Here is a 23,660-nt window from a genome sequence, read left to right as displayed (position 1 = left end):
TGCTATCCATAACCTATGCTCTACAGCACCCGGGGAAAAAAGAGCGAAAAAAGGCTTCAGCGTCACCATACCGAGATCGAAATCAAAGCATGAATAATTCATCATGCCATTTTATTCGGTTCACGGGCAAGAAAATTCGGTTTTGCACATGACGGCTGCAGAAAAAACTTTAACCGACGCAAACCAGTGGATCAAGGGACGCGCAAGGCAACGGTCAGACCCGGAACCCGCTCAATGTCAGTAATAGTTCTTCGTTGAGCATCGTTTTGAGCAAACGCAATTGCTGGTAGCTTTTCACATATGATTTGATGTTTTGTTACATTTCTTTGTTTATTTTCTTCTCTTTTTCTGTTTGTGCTTTTATGGTGCAGTTGACAAAGATTTCTGGAATAAACCAAGCATTGTATTTCCCCCTCTTTTTTTTTTGAGTTTTATGGTGGAATTGACAAGCATATATGGAATAAATCAAGCATTGTACACAACCCTCCATAGGGAAGTTTTTTTTATTATAATTGTAGCAGAGTGTGTGATTTTGGTTGAAATGTTTTATGATTTGATAATGCAATACTTTTACAACTTATAGCGAAAGTACTAATTATATGTGTTTACTCTCTTAACGATTCTAGTGGCACTTCACGAATGAAAAATAAATAATTTTATCTATCGAACAATTATCGAACAATCTAACAATTATTATATTTTGCATCGCTTGTTTTGGCTATGTGTATATTAAAGCATCCAAAAATGCATTTTACCCTTCCAAGTGCATTAGCAGCATTGCTCATCCGTACGTAAAAAGATACCCACACAGCCGCGGTAAAAGCTACGGTACACATCAATGTATTCGAGTGAAATACGGATTGAAAATATAAATTGCATTAAACATCGTACATTTACATTGTCGATCGCAGTGACAAACTGAATCAACCTGAACTAGTCGGTGATGATGCTCAACTGAAGAGGTAATATCATAGCTGTGCATGTAGTTATATTATCAAATTAACATTTACCCTCTATACAGGGTGAGTGGGATTGTTTTGGGTAAATTTATTTGCGAACGTTAGTAATTAATTGCGATCTTTGGTTATCTCTGATGTTTTAAGTCAGAACTATGCGCTCATACTGTTGGAACATTTTACATTTTAACAGCAGCTTAGTATGGTTTAAACGACCTATCAACTTTATCATTAAATCGAGAGAAAATTGGGGAAAAAGAGAAAATGCAGCATAATAGCATAAAACACGCTTGAAAGACAACCTATTACAAATTACAAAATTATTAGCGGGATTATTACAAAATAACCAGCGGAATATTGAAACCAATTGTTTGGAAACATCTTACGAGTGTCATCTTACCTAAACCACCAAAGAGTTCGTCATTCAGTTATTTTTCCTGTTTGTGTTGTAAAATGAACATAATTTTTATTTATTTTATTCACTATAGCCTTGTTTTGAGCTAGGAAGTTGAAAAACACTGCTGAATCAGCCTTAGCATCTCAATTTTAACGTTAAATGAAAACACATTTTTAGAAGTTGTATGTGGCATAGATTGTGGGTAATATTATTTTTCGCGAAAAATAAACACACAAATGGTTCAGCTGATGAGACATGCGATAGGTGAGTTTCAATAATTGATTGTGGATCAAAAGTCTGTTTCCATTGCATGAATTTGTATATCTGCATTATATGATTAAAATTGCAAATTGTCATATTTTAAAAATATTTCAAACCAAAATCTGATTGAACACAAGCAAAGCCACAATTTAAATTCTTCATGAGTGAATTTAAGATTTAAAAAAAACAGGTACTTGGAAGAGCACCTAGAATTATTGTTATTTATTTCGCCAGGTTTCTGTAGGCCAAAATTAACGATTTTAACGTTCCATGACTAGTATGATAAACACATCAGTTTCCAGATAGTCCAGATTTCCAACTCATGCAAACAACTATTGTGTATTTTTCATCTGACTTTCTGAAAATTCTCAAATTCGTCGTTTGCTTGCAAAGGATGATGAGAAAACAAAAAAAAACGGCAGAAAAGTAAGCAAATCAATATAAATCTTTTGTAGAATTTTGTGGATCATTCACGGCTGTAGGTAATTACATAAATATTTACTTCGGATGTTTTCAATTTAAACTAACTGACGAAGAAGAGTAAAATGAAAACCTATTCAACCAAACAAACAATTTTACAATTAAAACAAAGAATTTTGTGCTTAACTTTTAAGGAAATCCATCTATTTATCCTAGCTGTTATTGCCCGAAGCATTTGCTAAATGATGGAATAATCTCTTTTCTTCTTATCAACAAAAAATCATTGAAACTGTGAAATTTCGTGGCATTCACAAGGAAGTTTTACCTCTTGTGATCAGATATTAGAAAGCTGAACGAGAATGTTGCCATCGCGCTGGTAGTATCACCTTTTTAAAGTTGAAGAAGAAAGCATAATCGACACTGACACACGTGATCTGTACGTTGTACGTTTTAAAATAAATTCTTGCCATGATGAAAGTTTGAAATAAATTCTCATTTGTTGCTCAAATTGTATGCTTATGGCTAACATATGTTTTGTGCGTTATTCCGAGAATTGCTCGTTAAAGAATATAGTAAAAATCCTCACTAACGAGATAGTTTTTCCAATAATGTATGGTCATTGAAATTTTTATCTCCGTCATGCTATTTATATAAAGCTCCTTTATTTTTTTCTTACTGAACATCATCGCACTCCAATCGTTAAAGCATGCATGTACAATTCAATTATGACACTACCGGCTCTCCATGGTTCCGACCGCTGTTTTAGAAAACCTCTGCATTTCCAACGCTACTGAATGCGAAAAACGGAAGACGCCAAATACGCTCAAGCGTTAAAACACATTCCAGAGAAACATTAAATTTTCATCGCTTGTTTTGTTTCACTACATACAGTGAGCAACGTTTAACGGGTCCTTCTTTTACGATTCTTCTTCTTTGGCACAACAACCGCTGTCGGTCAAGGCCTGCCTGTACCCACTAGTGAAGTGAGCTTGGCTTTCAGTGACTTATTATTACCATAGCAGGATAGTCAGTCCTACGTATGGGGGCACGGTCTATTCGGGACTTGAACCCATGACGGGCATGTTGTTAAGTCGTACGAGTTGACGACTGTACCACCAGACCGGCCTCTTTTACGATTATGTCGGTTAAAAATGGTACTTTTACACGCACACATACGCATCAGCCACTCTCTGGACAATTCTCGAATAGGCTCTATCGAACGAAAGCGTCAAATGGTTCCTCTAAAGTTACTCTAATTAAAAGTCAGTAAAAGTTAAACTTTATGATACCGCACCAACCATTGCGGTGACCATTTGTCTCTTAGGAATCGAAACGCTGTACCCGGTGCTGGTGCTGATAATGATTAAATCGAATTTTATATTTTCGAATGAATTGCCTTTAGCTCTAATATTGCAACGGTACGAAGGGATTGTCGTGTAACTTTTGCTCTTTGGGATGGTTCTTATCCTCTGCGTCTTTTTCCCCTTTTTAAGACCTGTCAACTGAATTGCGGCGGTATCGGAAACTGTACGAGAAAAGTATTTGTGTACCTTTTTGAGGAGGACCTTCTGTTGAAAGAGAGAGTGATGTGATCACTCGTCCATCCTGCGGATACTTATGTTGGCTCATTCATCATTCAACGTATCCAACGTAACATTCGTTTGTTTAAGTGTTGGGTAGTAGTCGGACGATTCATCGATAACTCACCTTTATCATCTGTCTATCCACTTGCGTTTTTCTCCCCGCTATACCACAATGGTCGGGTGCAAAATGGCCATGGCTAAGGATGGCTAAAGAGAGGCAAAAATGGAAAACCAACAAACCAAGCCCACTGCTGAAAAGATCGAAAAGTTGTGAAACGATCTTTTCACTTATTCAGCTTTAACTTCCCAACAAAGGTAAAGATATTTTGACATATTTTCACCTCGGGCCAAAACAGCATTACGCAAATATTTGCAAATGTTTCTCTTTCCATAATAACGAGCAATGAAAAAAGAAAAATGTTTATCCCTTTTTCCTTAACATACCTCCAACCTCAGGTGGAATGGTACCGAATGGGTAAACTTTAAAGCTGCTGCCCACTTGGTCCAGAACGTGGGATCAAAGTTTATCTTAGGTTGTATCGTTCACGTTTTATTGGCGGATAGGTCTGGGTTTTAAATATTTCAAGTCCACTTCTCATCGATCTCTGGGCCTTTACGATTTGCTCTTGACAGTTATGGAAGATTCATGCTTCCGTTGGGTGGACTGAGCGCTTGCAGAGATGCAGGGAGGATATAATCAATTGCAAATCTTCCTTTGTCAGAGGAAAATGTATTGGTCTAAAGCACAGGAAAATCAGCCTTTGTGTGTTTTCGGGAATTCTAACATCAATATTTCCAATTCGGTGCTACTACATTCTAGTATTGGACAAAATCGATATCCTTCCATGTATTGCTTCAAAGCATTCTGCTTCTGAAGAACCACAATCCTGTTGGCCGATACACCGATCCATTCCTGTGGCCGATCCCCATCCGGGAAGAGCGATGATGATCAATGACAGCTTCCAACTGGTCAGCAAGATGGACAAAGCTTAAGACCTTTTCCAGCAATGGCGTGCTAGCTGTGTTTTGTCCATTACCTGGGCCCAATCCAATAGTACGATAATTAATTAACACCGAAGTCTGCCTCAGACCAACGATCTTTGCAGAATCCGTCTGGTGCACATACTACTTATCTTTTATGTCACACTACAGAAATCAACGCATCCCGATGAGGAAGGTGATGAATGAATGGGGGGTCGATGGGGTTTCGCTATCTCCTCTGGTTGGTCCATAAGTCCCTCTCGTCAGCTCATCCAACAGATTCTTTGGTAGCGTTGTATTTGATACATTCCCAAAGCCTCAGAACGGTGAGAGTGAGGTGGTAAGGTCTCTTCACTTAATTTATCTGATAGAATACCATGTGGCCTAATAGCAATTTTCAGAAGTACAGAAACCATTCATCGTATCAATTGCTTCAATTAAGCATAACAAACACAACGAATGTTGCCAACGGTGGTACAAATCGCCATTTTTGGATTTAGTTTGAATATAAAAAGTGGATATCTCCCAAAAAGACTTGCTAAATGGTTAAAAAAGGCACAATACAAACAATTTATTTATTATTGATCCTATCACGTTATTGAATTTATTATTGATCCTATCGCAATGTAACTTACATTCATGCAAACAGTCCACAATTTACGAATGGCCAACCTACTTGCGGAGATTTTTCAAATACTATTAAAACAACATACCACAGTAAATGCTCCCAATCAACAACCCTTATTTCATGCCACGGACTTCTGGATAACCCTTTTAATCCATGACATCGTTGATTAAATAGCATCAACGCATTAGCCGGTCTCGTAGTACAGTCGTCAACTCGTACGACTTAACAACATGCCCGTCATGGGTTCAATCCCCAAATAGACCGCGCCGCCATACGTAGGGACTTGACTATCCTGCTATGGGGGGATCAATAAGTAACTGAAAGCCAAGCCCACAAGTAGAGTGGTACAGGCATGCCTTGACCGACATCGGTTGTTGAGCCAAAAGAAGAAAGAAGAAGTATCCGATCAGTTTGATTAAACAGGATTTAACCTCGCCGCGGGAAAGGATTCACCGTTACCGCAACCGTTTTCCATCAAAACCGACTTCACCGAAGTTGAAGGGAGCACTAACTAACATTGCGAATAAAGAGGAGTCCATCGTACCAACGCACTCAGCAAAAGGACGTTCGACATGACTATGAGCATGTAATTTTTTGCTTTATGTTCCACAACAACTTAGTGTCCGAGAGATGACTTGTTTGTGAGCGTGTCACTTGTTTGATTTTATTCTACTTTTATACATTTTTAAAGACAATTTCATTTTCCACGACGACGATGTTAGCAAAACTCAACTAACTGTATTGGTTATAAAATACTTTCAAAGAATTTTGTGCAAACACATTAAGGTTTCTCTTGTCCTCGCTACTCAACTGTGTTCACGTTCTTTGGTACAACATGACCCCGAATTGGTGAAACAGATTTTTGTGTCGCTGAAAAGCTCCATCAGCGGATGATCGGAGGTGACAGTTACAATGATGCCAGTTGTTGCACTGAACCGCTCTGCTCGGACGAACTCATAGTTCAGGCATAAAAGGTTCACCCGTCATTGTATTCGAGCGGTGAAGCACTATCCTTGGAGTGGGTTTCAATCATCAAGCTGTGGATGGCAGCCACAAATTCATTTCGTTGGCATGTGAAAGTTTGGCTCAAACAACAATGATCCTTTGCGGAATTTTATTGATTTCTCGCAACGGTCCAACACGTCACTAGTAGCTATATAATTTGATTCTTTTTCGTGAAAGCTTATTTTATCTATAAGCTCTAAACACGTTAGGTACCGGATGGACAACAATAAACCACTGAAACACCGAGAATCAGCTTAGGACGGTGACATTGTTATTAATTCTTTCGGACGGTAAAGCATACTGAAGAAAAGAGACTTCGCTTCAAGAGAAATGTTTTGGATAGGGTGAGAGGAAAATGACGATAAGATTCCATTGCGTATCCCGGAATTACTTACCAGTGTCGTGAAGCATAATCCGAATAAGGAACGGCCAAGCATATAAACTGTTACGGTTCAATTGTGTTGTAAAAACTTCTTCGACCCATGTGTCAACCAAGGCCGGAAAAAGGGCGTCTATTTGAGTAAATGGTGACCCCATTTTCTAGTTAAGGATGCTACCTCTGACTTAAGAATTTCTACATAGCCTCTTGCCATTACTCAAAATATCTCCAGGGTATAAGTAAAAGTGACAGACTAATTAAAAACAACAATTGCCGAAACCTATTCCACACAGTTCAAGGAATGGGTAGTATAAAAGAGGAGAAAAAAATATAGCACAAATCCTGGGAATGTACAGATATTTACTTCACCCAGAAAGAGAGAAATTTAATCTTTTTAAAGAGTAATGGAAACGTTTATGGAATGTGCTATTGAGCTTCACATTTAGCTAAAATTTTTGTGGGGCAAATGCAATGCGTTATTACATGACTGTAAGATGTATTAATCGCTTTTATTTTTACAGTTTAAAAAAAAATAAAAGAAATATTTCGAACATTTCAAACGAAATGCATTACTGTGCATTATATTCCATCTTGTTTTTTTCACGCTTTAACCTTTCTTGGTTGGTTCAATTAAACATGGCGTCAAAAAAAATGCCTAGTCTATCAGTGGTCTAGTCAATAAAACAACTATTGATATTGTTAAATTATTACAACTTATTGCCTTAAACATTGTGTTTCCCTATGAGTGTTCCTTGGAATCTGACGAAACAAATATATGTTTATGAACATCATGCAGGGGCTATGACATTCCTCTACACTCACTGCCTCAACAACTTTCGAATCCCATAGCATCGAAAATTACGTTCATTGTGCGCGACATGGACCTCGCAACATCAGCCACCTTCAAAAGGCAGATATTGAACAGTGCAAAGAAAGTGGTACAGAATGACGACATTCAATCAAATTTACGCTTTTGCACACCAGCTTGACGCTGACTGGAATATAAATGTAGTCTAATTCGACAACTCAACGAAGGTGTTGGCAATCGTCGCCCCCGGCGAGCTTACCATGGATTTTGTAAAGTTTGGTAGGAAAATGTGTCACCACAGGGTACACCACAGTGCTTTCAGTGTGCGCCTCGCCAGTCCCGACTACATGGGTCCCTCCAGGGGGTTATCTAGTATTACACGATCGGTTCTAATCAACTTAAAGCGCTCGCTATGTACAACTAGTACGCTCTACTGTCAAACTAAACTATTGTTACATTTTACGGCTAAGTGTGAAGAAGAAAAAGGCAACCAGAGGGTGCAGTTTAGTACCCATAACAAAGTGTACTACAGCCGGGGGAATACTTGGCGGCAATTGTTAAAATCACTTCATAACTACGAATCCCAAAAACTTTCTCTCATGGTTTCAACGATGCTAACGCTGAACATCGAAGACGTCTCCATCTGCCTGACGCTGTCATTGTTTATCCCCTTCCCCATCACTCAGGCTACCACGAATACCAGACCTCCACAAAACGGGAGTGCTTAACATTGGATTGCAAACTTACGTGAGTTGTACCACGTACCGCGACATGTGAGGGAAATGGGGGTAGTTCTGACACCTTAAAATTTTAAATTCACTAGTAAACATCGAAAAAACTGTTTTGATTCATCATGCACTATCGTACTGTGTACAAACTATCTTAGGACCAATTATGTGACTCGAGTGCTTGAGGAAAAGTATCAAAAACGCTCATTTTCTATTATGATCCATGTTGGAGAACTCGATTTGTCTGTGGTTTGATATATCTAACTGAACGAAGGTCATTTGCATTACCTGATTCAAACGGAGACTATGTTTTGTCCAACAGCTTTGTTGTTCAGCCGAAAAGTGATACTTAATACATGATTTGTGGCCGAGTTTGGCTGACGTTCTGTAAGATAATAGCTCAACATATCGTATTTATAAGCTGTTTTTTGTGTTGATATTCCGAGTCTATTAGCTTGTAAGGCATTATTTAATTGAGTATTTGCCCAACGTTAACGTGATGTTATCCATACAAAGATAAGAAGCAAGTGTAAAAAATATGGATGCTTCCAAATCACTCCATAAATTTGATGATTCATACAAAAAATAGGCATCAAACTACTACCAAGTGTGTTATCGATTTTACCCCCACTGACCACACTAGTTTTGGTGACATTTTATACTTTATAGTGGAATACAAAAACTTCGCTTTTTGATACAGAACTAATCAATACTGTTGCTTATAAAGCAATGCTATTAACACGGAAATTGCAACTTTGTTGAATAAACGCCACAATTCCTTAAGTCCCAAAAGTACAACTTTACATCGACTGTCTATAAGAAGCATCATGTGTTTGTTTTGTTGTTTATTTTGACAATTGACCAGATTATGATCAGTACAGGGTGTCTCAAATTCTCGAAATTGTAATTATAAATAAGGTCATTTCTCCTACATGCTTTAGCTTCACCCCGATATTTGCGAGGCGAGTAGAAATTTATGAAAATTTATCCTCATAAACAAAATAAATCCAACCACAAAGCTCGTAAGCACTCGAGCGGTGGCATTTCATGGGTTAACCGGAAGCTCAACAGGGATGAACCATATTTAGCATGAAAAATGACAAATTAATGTGACCCGATGCTCCGTCCAGCATCGTGCAGTTTGAAACGATGCAAAACAGCCGCCGATTGTTGTAGTCAGAGCTCGCTGATCGTCACCGTTGGGTCGCCTCACAAGTTCGAATCAAAAATGTTTGCAGCGAGACAGACGATGGAAACCCTACCACGTACGTATGCACGCACATAAGCGTTTATGCGAAAATAATGTTTATTCAAGGCAAAAACAATCCATTTTTTAAATAATACATGTTTGAAGCTAAATCCAGTTCAAATAGAAATGGATGAAATCAATAATTTTTTCATGATTCGGAGTGAAGAAGTGTTCGGTTTGTATGCTTTCGGAAACGCACACCACAAGCACCAGCACACACACTCAATCCATTCCCTAGCATACAGCGCATACTTAAACATTATAACGCCGCTTCACTGAATGGTTTACTCCCGGCTGGATCCAATTGAAGCGTGATGTGGTTTTTGGAAATTAGCATAATTCTGTGCTTCTTTCCACCAAGCTGGCCCGTATGAATTCAGAATATAGAATGAAATTGTGTACGGTTTGCTGCGATGTCCGTAAACCAACTTTAAAATTAACCTTCTAACTAGTCTAACGAGAAGATGGACACTAGAGGAGAGGCTTCAGCCCTCCTGTGCAATTAAACAGCCTACACGTTCACGAATGTGCAGGGGTTTAATTTGCACACCGATGAAGCATTTCAACGCGTACTGCGCTCGTTTCTAACGCTCTATAACCTTACCTCGGGAGCGCAAAAATCAACCGCAGCATCGGTGGACCGGTTGAAGAATGTTGGTACCTACCATGTGATTGCAATGGTAGGAGCTAATTATCATACACGATTTAAAACACCTCAACGCTCCAATACAGCACGCATGTTTATGGGAAACATTAAAGCTCATTTAAAGCGACACATCCGGACTAATAACCATCCCTTTCCTACTCTTGCTCTTTTCATTACAGCGTCCGGTGTACGATACACGATCTCGAGCGGTAACATAGACAATGTGTTTGCCATACACAACGCAACCGGCGCCCTGTACGTAGCCAAGGCGTTGGATTATGAGAAGATCAAAAAGGTAAGACCAAAGAGAAATCCACTTTCCCTCATGAGGTACGAATGTGTCAGATTATGAGTGCTCCCACTTATAATCCTACCCATTTCTTCGCCATAATTCGGTACACGGTCAATAACGCGTCTCCATGTTTTCTTTCCCTATGGCCTTGATTCCCCAATCAGTATGAGCTACGGTTGACGGCATCGGATAATTTTAAGGAGAACTATACCACCGTTCTAATCAACGTACGCGATGTAAACGACAATCCACCGGTATTTGAGAAATCGTCCTATCGCACACAAATCACCGAGGAGGACGATCGAGGACTGCCGAAGCGTGTGCTGCGGGTAAGTGTAAGAAAGAAGACTACCGTCCAATCCGCTGGCTTGATGGGACCATCTGACCCTTTGCATTCAAGATGGTTCGGCTGGAGGCGACTTATGTTTGAGGAGTTAGAGAAGCTAGAAAGCATTCCTGCAACGATAAGCCTGGGATATCCAGGGACCAGTATCGTTGATCCATTCGTGCCGAATGTAGGATTTTGTGTCGTGCTTATCTTTCTCAACATCATCCCGTATCTGGCAACAAGGGCGCTCAACACAAATTCTTGATTTGAGGGTAAATATGGGCTGTTCTTGCCTTTTCATCAGTTTACCAAGGCGTTCAAAACGGTTCAGCACCTTTGCTCAAAGGCGGACAATACGGGTGTGCGTCTTTCTCCTGAACAAATTTTAAACTACCCTTCATCGGGGCGATAGAATTGAATTCACTTTTCACCAAGACTTTTTGCGGTCATTTCCCTTCACACATCCAGCTCACTTAGAGAAAGTGTGCGTATGTTTGTGTCCCACACTATCCCATCGAAACATTTGCTTGTCCTTCTTAGAAATTTTTAACGAGGGTCACTCGATCTGATTAAACCGAGCCAGCAAAATATTACCACGTGAAATCGTACGTATCTCCAGATTTTGCCATCCATGTCAAATAAATCCAATGCTGGTGCTGATGCCAAATTGTTTGGCTAACAGGCATACGCACGCTTTTTCCGTGTGCTTTGGGACAGCCCCAAAGGTCCGCAATCTATCTTGCGACGAAATAGAACGAGTTTGCAATTTACAGCTTTATGGGTGTATGACTGCCAATAGTTAAGGAGGGGACAATTAATGGGAAGCGTATCAAACATGATTCCTATTTCTTCATTGTACCACACAGTACAGCACAGCAAACACAACTGTTCAGACCGCCCTGGATGTTGCTATGCTCTAGAGAGTTTGCTAGCAAAACGAGTTCAATTTTGTCTGGATCGTGTGAACCGGAGATGATTAAGAGGAAAAACCCAACCTAAACCTGACCATATCAAACAAAGTATTTTTTGTGTGTTTTTGTGGGCTGTGCCTGCGGGCTGTAATTTTAGAAAGTCATTAGAACTATACAGTGGTGTGGTCGATTTGAAATAACTTACCCACTCCAACAGGCTGTCCCCTCAGGAGAGCTTATCGGTGTAACGAATCGGACAGTCTACATTTTAGTAAGTTAGTACGAATCTTTAAGCATAGGGCGAACCCGAAACACCTGAGTAATTCCCTACCGGGTCGTGTGTTGACTATGAAGTTCAAGGGAGAACGGTACTAATTATGAATTCAGTACGATGTTCTCACCCGTTATCAATAATTTTGACATTCCAATCAAAAGTCACCCACGCCCAACACAGTGACACTTTACACGCACCCTCATCTCTCCCCCTCTCTCTCTCTCTCTCTCTCTCTCTCTCTCTCTCTCTCTCCCTCTCTCTCTCTTTCTTATCTTCTCTCCCTCTCTGGTTTGCCGATTAATAATTCAGTTAAAAGCGACCACCATTACCCACCCGTTAGGAGAGATCCGACAGTTCCGCGTATACCAGAGCGGACAGAGAGAATGAGAAATAAACAGCAAACGAGCTGCTTCGAGGCACCATAAACTTTGACGTACACCCTAGGATCCTCTTTTTTGTTTGTTGTTGTGGGCAGGATGAGCATCAACGACGAGTAATAATTTGCAACCAATAGGCAATGCTGTAGAAATCTGTGCAAAGGAATACCACGATTAGCGCACGAAAAATGATTACGTTTGGACCAGTCCAAAAGGAAACAGAAAGTTCCTTAAAAATAACAATAAATGTAAAATATGGATCAGAACAGTAAACTTTAACAATAATGGCTCGAGCCCGATGATGGGCCGTGGAAGAGATTCTGTGCCCAGCGCCGGATGCAATGTGTTAGGAAGGATAGTGAGGACCAGAACATATCATACATAGCAGGTTGAAAGCATTGTGATAATTATTAATTGTCATTGGCGGTTACTTTACGGTCGTCCGCTTATAAAAAATTGATGTGGCAAATGAGTTAATGAAGATTTTAATCATGTTCGCCGCCTCGAAGAGCAGGATTTATCTTTTTCGAGCGACAAAAAGCGCTTACAGCCGCTCTAAGTGTCACCTGTATATGTTAATGAATGAAATAAAAAATAAATCGTTGCAGGCAAAGCCAATACAATGAATCATCATCATGTTTGAAGCTTCTGATTACCGTCTGAGATAATTACTTTACAATTCAAACAAAGCACGAAAGCAAACAAAAGTTCCACTGGTTGAAATTATTCATCAGTCTAGTTGAAGCTGCTTATAATTGATGAACCCGTTTGCTAACAACCTGCCACAACAACCAATAACCAAATCGTTGTTATTAAAACTACCCAGCAACTGTCGCAATGAGTGCGTTTACAGACACATCATTTTGCACATTAGCGCCATTCTACGCGATTGTAGAACCCACTCAACACGCGAATCGATTGGGCATGGATTCGCGAATAGAATTGCCACTAATGCGCTTAGCTTTCATTGCAAATGACGTTCATTTCCCATTACAATCAAATGCAATTTGCTCATCCACCGGGTTGTAGCCCCGTATGAGTGTAACCCCGTATGATTGTAACCCCGTATGATTTCTGGCTATCTGGGTAATGTCCGAGTCAAACACCGAGTCAATCTATTCTTCCTCATCATTATTTGTGCGTTTATGCAGTAGTCATCAAGATTATTATTATTGTTCCAATCTTCATGATTGCCAACGGGACGTCCCAAAGGAGAGAGTGTTTGCGATAATTAATCAGTTGAACCGAAACTAATACGATTTCCGGCACTCAAGAAACGATTGAAAGGTCGATCAAATAGAGCATCATCTAATCATTGCTGTTGGTCGGATCATAATTGTTGGCGTGGCAAAAAAGCAATTCCATTCAAAGGTAGCTTTAATTTACTTGTTGTCATCTGTGACTTTCAACATAGTGACTGGATAAAGTACTTGCAAATGGCTACTTCCGTAAGGTTTGAGATAAATGTTAACGATATTCCCCTAAAGCTGATTTTGGTGGAATTGAGATGCAAGACACCAAGCATCCCAATCACCAACTCATTTCAGTAGCTGCCGTAAAGATAAAGGTTGTTTTTTTGTTATTTTTGATATTTTCCATTGATTTTAACTCCCATAAAGCTGAGCACACGTTTTCCATTCTACGTTCAATTTCGGTGACCAGGCTGTTTGCTGAAAAGTCATAATAGTTGGAAGAATTATGTGTACCTATGTTTCATTTCGGGCAGTAGAAGACGATAATTCATTGGACGGTATAAATCTCCCTATCTAATCGAGGGCAGGATCTCTCATACACACTCACTATGGAAAGAGAGTCTGTGTGGAAAAATCACCATCCCATCTAAAATCAACCGTCCCATCTAAAATCACGAAACCAACATGCAAGGTAAAAGCCACAGGTACAAAGTAAAAGCTTTGGAAATTGGAATTTCTTTCTCTCGTTCGTTTCATTCTGATTTCACCCGACTCATTTAAAAGGATTAACCGGACTGGGATTATCGGGTTTGAAGTAGTTTTGTTTAATGTATTCCACGTCATAAATAACGCTCTATCGTTCCACAACTTCGGTAGCCAGCCTCTCCTACTCGAAGAGACGACTATTTACTATACCACAGCAATTATAGAAAGTTGTGTACAGCTGAATCGGTGGCTTGATTAGCATTAGAATTAGAATGGTAGGTTAGGCTCCTCGTTTTATTTCTGATACCTGATATCAGAAGTTGGAGCATTGATTTTTTTTAAGATCAAAATAAAACATTCAAATCGCTTAAAGCCGTCCAACAAAAAAAACAGTGCAGCACTTAAACAAAATATTGCTGAATTCTCATCAATTATACCTATTGTGGCTCGCAGGAGACAACACAACAACAACAACAAGGCAACAAGGAAAGTTTTATGTACACTAGACGTTTGGGCCTAGCTGGCGAGTACATCCAGTCAGCTAACAAATAACAAATAACAAATGTCCAGTCAGCTATACAGTACGTCTCTCCCCAACCTGATACGATCCGTTTGTGTCACCCGAGAAAGACATCTTCCATCCAGCGCGCTGTGGACAATGGTCACTAAAGTACGGCCTTTTCGGTTGATGTTTTATCTTTCACCGCATAGCAATAGAAGCTGTCACGTTCGCTTTCGCACGCCATCGAGGCGTTGATATTAATCTGTAACAAAGGTTACAGAACGGTAACAGAGCCTTTGAAAAACGTCGACTGAAAATTTTAACATCGTTTTCCGGTCTTTGAAAACGCGATGAAAAACGGACGACAACTAAGCCATCATCCCCCGCTCCCTGTATCCACACTCCCCTGGGGTAGACTCAACTTCGATGTAGAACGCCGTCGCCTACCAAAAGAAAACAACCGGAAAAATACCGATTCGAATCAACATTCAGCCAGTTTCATCTACGTTTTCTGCACGCCTTGCCTTTGTCGCATATTTGTGAGGTGACGCTGACTGGGTTCGAAACAAACCGTCGACACAATTTCCGGCTCTTTCATTTACCGATATGGCCAATGAATGAAACATCGCAGGAAGTCGCAGTAGAGAGCCGAAACCATCGCACCGCCTCTTTTGATTCGTTTCATTTGCTTAGCAAACCAGGGACGGAAGTTCGAACGAAACTGAACCCCATGTCCCTCGGTCAGGGGAACGTGGTTTTACTGATCATTTCAGTAAAATTGGAACCATCAACCACCATCACAAGCCGGGCACGAAACCTTTTTCGTCTGTCTGCGGTGTTGGTCGAAGAAAAAGTGCAATTTGATAAGATTCGTTACGCTTTCATTTTGTCTCCTTCTTGGGGGTTTCTCTAGGGGTAAACCATCCTCCACGACCAATGAATGTCCCATGAGACCCATGGGCAGGGAGAACATTCCGGAAAAAGGGAATATCGTACTATCTTGCTTTCGCATATTAACTGCAATGTGAGCAGATAGTTAAGATAACTGCTACCTGCCCGATGACGGTAATGATTGTAATCGACCTGCCCGGTAACTCCAGTAAAGGTGAACCACGTGGACGCTATTGGCTTTTAATGGAAAATAACCAGCTTCAATGCCCGTTATCGAGGCGCTTCGGATGGTTTGCTAATGGGACACCGAAAGTAAAGTTACCATTAGGACAATAAATACGAAGCCATAACATCGTGATCAGGAAGAGCTGCTATCAATTCTATTTAAATGATTGATTGCTAGCAATTATCAAGCTTCGATGGCAAATTGATAAACGTAAGTATTGCGATTATTTCGTTTGACAAGGAAACAAAATCAATCAAAAGCAAACACTCGTCTACAAAAGTATGTTTGCTTGCTGATTCCAATCAGGTACTATTGCACAGAAAAAAAAAGTTATTTGTTCATATGAATAACATGATCCATTGCTGGTTCCATTGCTGGTTGTCATGCTGCTCTTACTCCTTCGTTACATTTGCACAGCATTTCACGCTCCGTTTAGCTTGTACATACCTACACGGGAATGACATTTTTACATTGAATTATGTTCCGTTATGGGACACTCTTGTCACTGTCGTCTGATCATACAACCAGCTGCACTGAACAACATGCTAAATCATCTGAAAAAACATACAAAATCACCGCTTAAATGCTCACTGCCGTTGTCCTCAAAGTTTCCCTCCACACCGGCGAACCATTTAAATATTGTTCTTTTTATACATATTTCTCGATCATCTTACATGCTTGAAGCTAGCTCAAGAAAGGTAATGGTGTTTATCCAACTATGTATGTTTTTTTTGTATTCTGCTGCCATCGCAACTACATGTGCAATTTATATCTCACAACTACACTTGGCGTACTGCACTCACCTCACCACGCGTAACATCACTTCTCCTCCAATGAAAAATGTTCACCGGCTATGAACTAAACCATCTTGTTTGACCGTGCTTATCGTCTGCAAGTGACATAGTAAAACAAACAGCACAACCGTCCCTATACTTTGCTGGTTTGGTAGGGCAGATATTATAAAACTACGCATCCGTAAGAAATACAGCGTAAGTTAGTATTAGTTACAACGCTTCCGAGTGTACAGAATTCCACATAAGCCAATGGGGCGGCAGCTAAAAGAAATCAAGCCGCAATGCATTCGGTTAGAGAATGTTAGAATAGAGAAACAACGGCAAACGCTAAACAAACAACATGCTTTGTCGAAATGAAATGTAATGCTGTACGAAAAATTTACAATATTTCCATCTACCAACAAGTACAACAATTGCACACATGCTTGTACAACAGTAACATATCTAGCCCAGTGCAGTTGCACTGCAAACGCAAAATGGAAGACTGCCACGGGCGTACTTTCCGCTCGATCCGGCCTGTAGTGCAACACAAAAAGATTCATCATTTGTTTGTTTTTTCTTGAGCAGGCAGCATCTCTTTGTGAGTGCTGCGTAGCATTTTTCTGCCCGGCTCCTTGTTTAGACTTGTTGTAATTTTGCTGTATTTGTTTGTTTGTTTATTTACAAGGCAGCAAACTGCCGCACTACCATTGCATTGTTTGTGTAGAAAATAGTGTAAAAAACTTTAGTCATGTTGCTTTTACCGTAATATTGTCAAGTATAACCTTGTAAAGGCTGAAATTCATGGTTGAAGACATTTCATTCTAATGTCTTGCTAATGTTATGTACAACACTACAAGACATTAAAAGAAAATAAGCACATACAAACGAGCGAAAGTAATATAAGTATATCACTTTAATGCGAACCACAAAGGTGCAATCAAAATTACTGTTTGACAAATATATCACCTGAATGAGTTGTAGATTTTAAGAAAATAATAAAAAATGGTTCAAATCTTTCATTCAATGAAAAATCAAAATGTTTCAAACCTAGAAAAACTTTCATAAACATTTCAGTAAGATTAATAAAAAGTGAAAATCAACATAATTACTTGGTTTACATAAGCTTAGAACTCGCGATGGTGCTATGTTGTTTTGTTAAACCACTAATATTTTGATCGTAACTATCGGAGCATTATTATTCCATCACAATTAACAAATTTGCTTTAACAAATATGACCTTCGATATTTTTAAATACCTTAAGCTGTTAAAAAAAAAAAAAAAAAAAATATAAAATTATGGAATTGTGAGTCATAAGAGCATTTTGGGCCGGACTGGTGGTACAGTCGTCAACTCGTACGACGTAAAAACATGCCCGTCATGGGTTCAAGTCCCGAATAGACCGTGCCCCCATACGTAGGACTGACTATCCTGCTATGGTAACAATAAGTCACTGAAAGCCAAGCTCACTTCACTAGTGGGTACAGGCAGGCCTTGACCGACAGCGGTTGTTGTGCCAAAGAAGAAGAAGAAGAAGAAGAAGAGCATTTTGGATTTCGTATTAATAATCGTTCTTAATACTCGATATACTAAAGATCATAAAGTTATCGAATCATGGCTCTTAAACTGAAAACTCCTCCTTCTCTCAGCATCCCAAATACCATTTTCCTATCTACCCGATTCGAACACACTCCATTTTCCTCCTCACAAAAGCTTGTCGTAGTTACTAATTTCACTTTGATCAAACTTTCTCCCTTGCTATCTGTCCGTCGCATGAGCTTTTCGATTCTACCGATCATTAATCAACGAAATGGAGCATCCTCTCCATAAAATCAAACACTCCAAACAATGCCAACAGTTCTCTCCTGTCCCACCTCCACAACTCCTTTCCTTCTATTTCCTTCACCTACTGCACACAAACACGTAATTGAAAATGTTTGCAAGAGGTAAATGATGAAGACTGTTTAGCTTCACTTAATATTAGTGAAGCTAAACAGTCTTCGTCATTTACGTGACTGTTACCCAGCCCAACTAGAAAGTCGAGATCGTGCCGAAGCACCAAATGGTGTCGTAAAGTTGGTCGTACTAGCTTACGAAACGTAGCATGCAATTGACGATGGGTGACTGTACATACCGTAAAACATATATGCACTCCCTTACACGACTTTTGGGCCGTTAAAGTTAGATTTAAAACTTTCTCGCACAATATTTTGCCAGTGCATTCGTTATTCGTTGTTATTCTTGCGTTTTTTGACTCAAAGGCGAATTGTTTCAGCCATACCACACTACTTATGGCAGGGTGGGAATATGCGCACGTAAGGTTACCTTGAAAACGTTTAAACATATCTACTCTTTTACGACAAATTTACTCCCGTCCCACAAACTCACACACTTTCATCCTGGTTCTGCTCGAAGCTTCTATCATCCTGGTTCTGCTTCATAAAAGGAGCATAATAGGTTTCAGGTCCGTCTTAATTGTAGACTCCACAAACGTGTCCTCTTATGGACCGAAGAAACGGCCCGCGAACGAACCCAAGTTCACTTATCAACTCGCCTATGGAACGGTGGCAATAATAGTCTTTGAAACGTCTGAAACAGTAAACATACTAAGATAAGAAAGGAGTGAACCAAATGAATCTAAGAAAATAAATAAATTGGGAAAGAACACGGTCAGAACTGACAACATTGCTGGGTGAATCACGTCCGTCCGGAATTATGTGGCTGTAAAATGTTACACCAAAGCTAAAACCTGTATACACGCAGGCCTCTTATGCCACAGATGTCTTCTCCATTTGTCACCCTCATTTGCAGATCGCAACACATGAACTGCAAACATGTAGAATCGATCGTAAAGCCTTGAAGTAGAGGAAGCATAAAAGGTCCTGAAGAACCGGGGAAGTGGCAAACCTATAAAATAAAGCATAACTTTTATTTGCCCTAATACGTTCAATTTCCAGTGCTTCTCCATTTGGTTTGTTTGTCCCATAGAGAAACAGGGCACTTGTCTTCCCCAAAAGCTCAACGACGATGCGTACGTGGCATAGTGTCCCACTAGTGGTAGAGGCCGATGGTCATTGGTAGGTAGTTTCATCTATCCCCCTCCACCCAAAGACCATTGGACACTGAGAAGATCATTTGTATTTTTCATTAGCTTTATAAAGGCTTAGAAAAGACACTCCCAGCAGCACGGACGTGCATGTGTGATGGTAGCAGCCTTTTGGCAGCACTTTCCTGGGGTGAAGTGAAATACATGACCTCCGTACGATGGAAGACACTTATCAATTTTATTCCTTTCGAATGTTCAATTATGGCCCTGACCATTACATTGCTTCTCTTGGTCGGTGGTATTTGGTCGTAAAACGAGGTATGCTTTATGACACCAGCCTCACACATCCACCGGGCCAAAACACAAATGCTTCCGATGGTCACAGGGATCTCTGGACTCCTATGAAGCTGTATGCCATTGCACAAGCTCAGTGCGACGACGCACACACTCGTTGAATGAGCATATCTTTGGAAAACATTTATTTAATGTATGAGATAGTTTGCTGAACGATCGCAAAATGTAGTAGTAGTAGTAGTAGTAGTAGTTTTATTGTTTGGTTTGTACATGAAAATGTTATTACATTGTGCATTTTTATAATGGGTCCGTATGCATACTCTCCTCATTGGTTTTACTAATTTTTCTATTGGCTTTGCCGATTTGTATGATTAGATAATTATATGCCTTTAAATTTTCTAGAGGGAAAAATTTATAAAAAACCCCCTGCAAAAATAATTTGTTTCTAATCTAATTCTATCCTAACTTACAATCTAACTAAATATAACTAACCTAAAATCTTCCTAGATTCTGTTTAATTCACGTATTACCTGGCGGGTGCTGTTGTAGCATTTAACTCTATATTTTAAATTATGTTTTACTATAATGCTAGTTAGTAATTCGGTGTTTGTGTAGGAATGTAGAGATGAAGTTCTAAACCAAGGTGGAACGTTAACAATCATTTTAAGTACTTTATTTTGGAGTACTTGAAGGCTTTTTAAATGTGTTTTGGCAATCTTATTCCATACTGGACAAGCGTAGATTAACAATGGTCTAATAAAACAATAGTAAATTAATAGCTTGTTTTTTAGATTTAACTTGGATTTCCTGTGCAAGAATGTGTATAATATTTTAATTGTTTTTTCAGCTTTCGTTATTACATTTTCGATATGATACTTGAATGTTAAACGTTTGTCTAGGAGTACCCCTAAATATTTCACTTTATTACTCCAAGGCACTGATACACCATCTATCATCAAATTATTGTTTGGAGTTTTTCGATGACTTACATATCGTGTGAAGAATATGGCCTCTGTTTTAGATCCATTAATTTTTAACTTCCAATCTCGACAGTACTTGCTATACAAGGCTAGTGATTTGTTGAGTGATTTTATAATAGTTTTTGGATGTTTGGCAGTACTCGTCACAGCAAAGTCATCTGCGTATAGGTATTGAGTGCAATTTTTCATTTTAGGTATGTCCGCAATAAATATGTTGAAAAGTAAGGGGGAAAGAATACTACCTTGTGGCACCCCTGCCACAGGAGTGAAGCTATTTGATGTTGTATTGGAAATGTGAACCTTGTTTTTCCTGTTGGATAGGAATGATTCAATAAGTTTAATGAGCGTAATTGGATAACCATAGGAAATAAGCTTAAATAATAAACCTTTATGCCATATGGTATCAAAAGCTTTTTCACTATCGAGAAGAACCATTCCGGTTGATTTTTTTGTAGTTCTATTGTACTTTATTGATTTGGTGAGTCTGTCTAATTGATGTGTTGTTGAAAGGGACGGTTGAAAACCAAATTGAGATGCAGGGATAATGTTGTGAGCTTCCGTGTGAACTCGAATTCTGTTCGCGATTAACTTTTCAAATATTTTACCTATACTACTTAGCAAACTAATAGGACGGTAGCTTTCCGGTAAGGATTTATCTTTACCAGCTTTAGGGTTAGCTATTATTTTGGCTTGTTTCCAGTGGGTAGGGAAATATCCAATTTTGAAACAACCATTAAATATAAAATTCAAATAAATAATTGCCTTTATGGGAAGTTTTTTGAGACATTTGTTATTAATCATATCAGTGCCAGTGGCTTTCTTGTTATGAAGATTTTTTGTTATTTTTATTAGCTCTGCTGGAGAACTCAATAAGGTGTTGTCAAGGCTGAGCGAACGATTAGTTTTTAAGAATCTTCTAACCGTTGAATTTACTTTATTTTCCATGGGACTGATCAAATCGTTAGTAATTTTGTGGGCAGATTCAAATTGCTTTTTAATTAATTCACATTTTTCTTCAGGTGATATGTGAATTTTGTTATCTACTTTTAATGGTGGCATAGAACTTTGTTTGTTTTTAATTATTTTAACGAATTTCCACATTTTTTCGTTGTTATTTGTATGTTGGTTAATCTTAATGAGATTCTGAGACCACGAATCATTACGAAGTAAATCTAGTTCATATTGAATTCTTACATTTAGGCTAGTGTATGTTTGTTTTAGACTATTACATTTTCTATGTCTTTGCCATTTGCGTCGTATAAGGTTTCTTCTTGTAATTAAATCTTTTATAAACTGTGGGATTTGAATATTGTAAAGGCTTGGCTTAATCCTTGGTACTGCAATATTATGAGCTTCAGTTATATAGTTATTAATATTTTTGATCATATGGTCTAGTTGTTTAGGATGTTTTATGCTTTGAAGGTTTAGTTCGGTCAAATCTATGTTATTGTTTATATGATTCTGAAATGACTCCCAGTTGGCAGCTCTATAATTAAATATTGATCTGTTTGGTATGGCTATTGGTTTAGTACGAAGGATTTTGAAAACTACTGGGAGATGATCTGATGATAGTTGGGTAAAAGTTTTTGGGTCAGAAATATTGTGTGAGATATTGGTTAGTATTAAGTCCAAGGTTGAAGGGGACTTTTTGGGGTCTGATGAATAAAAGGTGGGGGATTTCGGCCAGTGTATCGAAAATAATCCAGTTTGCATTTTCTCAAACAAGACCTTTCCAGCTGAGTTAGAAGATAAACAATTCCAATATTTGTGTCTTGCATTCAGGTCTCCGCAAATAATGTAGTTTTGATTGTGTCTAGTTAGGTTACCTACATCATTTTTGAAAGCTATCAAGTTTTTGTTTGCACCCGGATTGTATACAGATATGAGTGTTAAATTTCCACCTGGTGTTTCTATTGAGATTGCTATAGCTTCTAACACTTTAAGATTAAGAGAGTTCATTAACCTATGTTTGATTTCATTTTTAATCAATATAGCTACACCGCCCTTATCTCCTGTAATTCTATCAAACCTATGCACTTTATAATTAGGAATGTAAAAACTTATATTCGGCTTTAAGTATGTTTCACTAATCAATAATACGTCTATATTAAATTTTTCTATGTAATCTACTATTTCAATACGCTTGTTTTGGACACTATTGGCATTCCAGTATGATATTTTGAGAGTGTCATTAATCATTTAGATGGCATGCAGTATTTTGTTACGATGGCAAAAATTGTCATCAACTGTTCTTGCTTCGATTTGCATGGTGCGAGATTGCTAATAACTTCTTCTATTATCGGTAAGATTTCAGTCCTATCGAACAGGTCATTGTTAGTGTTAGCGTAACGTTGCTGGTTTGTATTAGTTTGAACCCTTTGAGTCCATCCTTGAAGAGGAGGTTTTTGTGGTAGTGATGGAAAGTCTGTGGCGCATGGTGCAAACTTACGGTTTGTGTGTGTTGTGTTTTTGGCTACGGGAACCGGTCTTTGTGAGCACTCGTGGAATCTAGCGGTGTGATTGCCGTCGCAGTTTGCGCATTTGAGTTTGTGTGCGGGTACTCGTCCGTCTCCTGCTGATGACCCGGCTGTTAGTGGACAGATGATCGAATCGTGCTCACCAGCACATAGATAGCATTTTTTGGCACGGTTACAGTTAGCTGCACCGTGACCGAAGAGTTGACAGCGTTTGCACTGCATGGGACCTGGTTTGCTTGAGAAGTATTCCCAATTTACTCGGCAATGATTGACTGCTCTGATATTTTTTAGCAGTTGAAGGCTCACAGTGCCTTTAGGGAAGTGCAGTATATATACGGCGTGTTCGTCG

The 23,660-nt window shown here is 39.1% G+C and overlaps 1 protein-coding gene across 1 annotated transcript in view; it reads left to right on the top strand.

The window, feature by feature from the left end:
- LOC121595657 (neural-cadherin-like) overlaps positions 1 to 23,660 on the top strand; it is a 126,602-nt gene that overhangs the window by 90,981 nt on the left and 11,961 nt on the right. Inside the window, exons 4-5 of the mRNA XM_041919790.1 lie at positions 10,221 to 10,336; positions 10,498 to 10,662. Coding sequence (XP_041775724.1) covers positions 10,221 to 10,336; positions 10,498 to 10,662 — 281 coding nt within the window. The remainder of the gene's footprint in view (positions 1 to 10,220; positions 10,337 to 10,497; positions 10,663 to 23,660) is intronic.

This window comes from Anopheles merus, chromosome 3R (genome assembly GCF_017562075.2).
Source record: "Anopheles merus strain MAF chromosome 3R, AmerM5.1, whole genome shotgun sequence".
Classification (NCBI taxonomy): Eukaryota; Metazoa; Arthropoda; class Insecta; order Diptera; family Culicidae; genus Anopheles; species Anopheles merus.
This window is presented reverse-complemented; position numbering and strand designations above follow the sequence as displayed.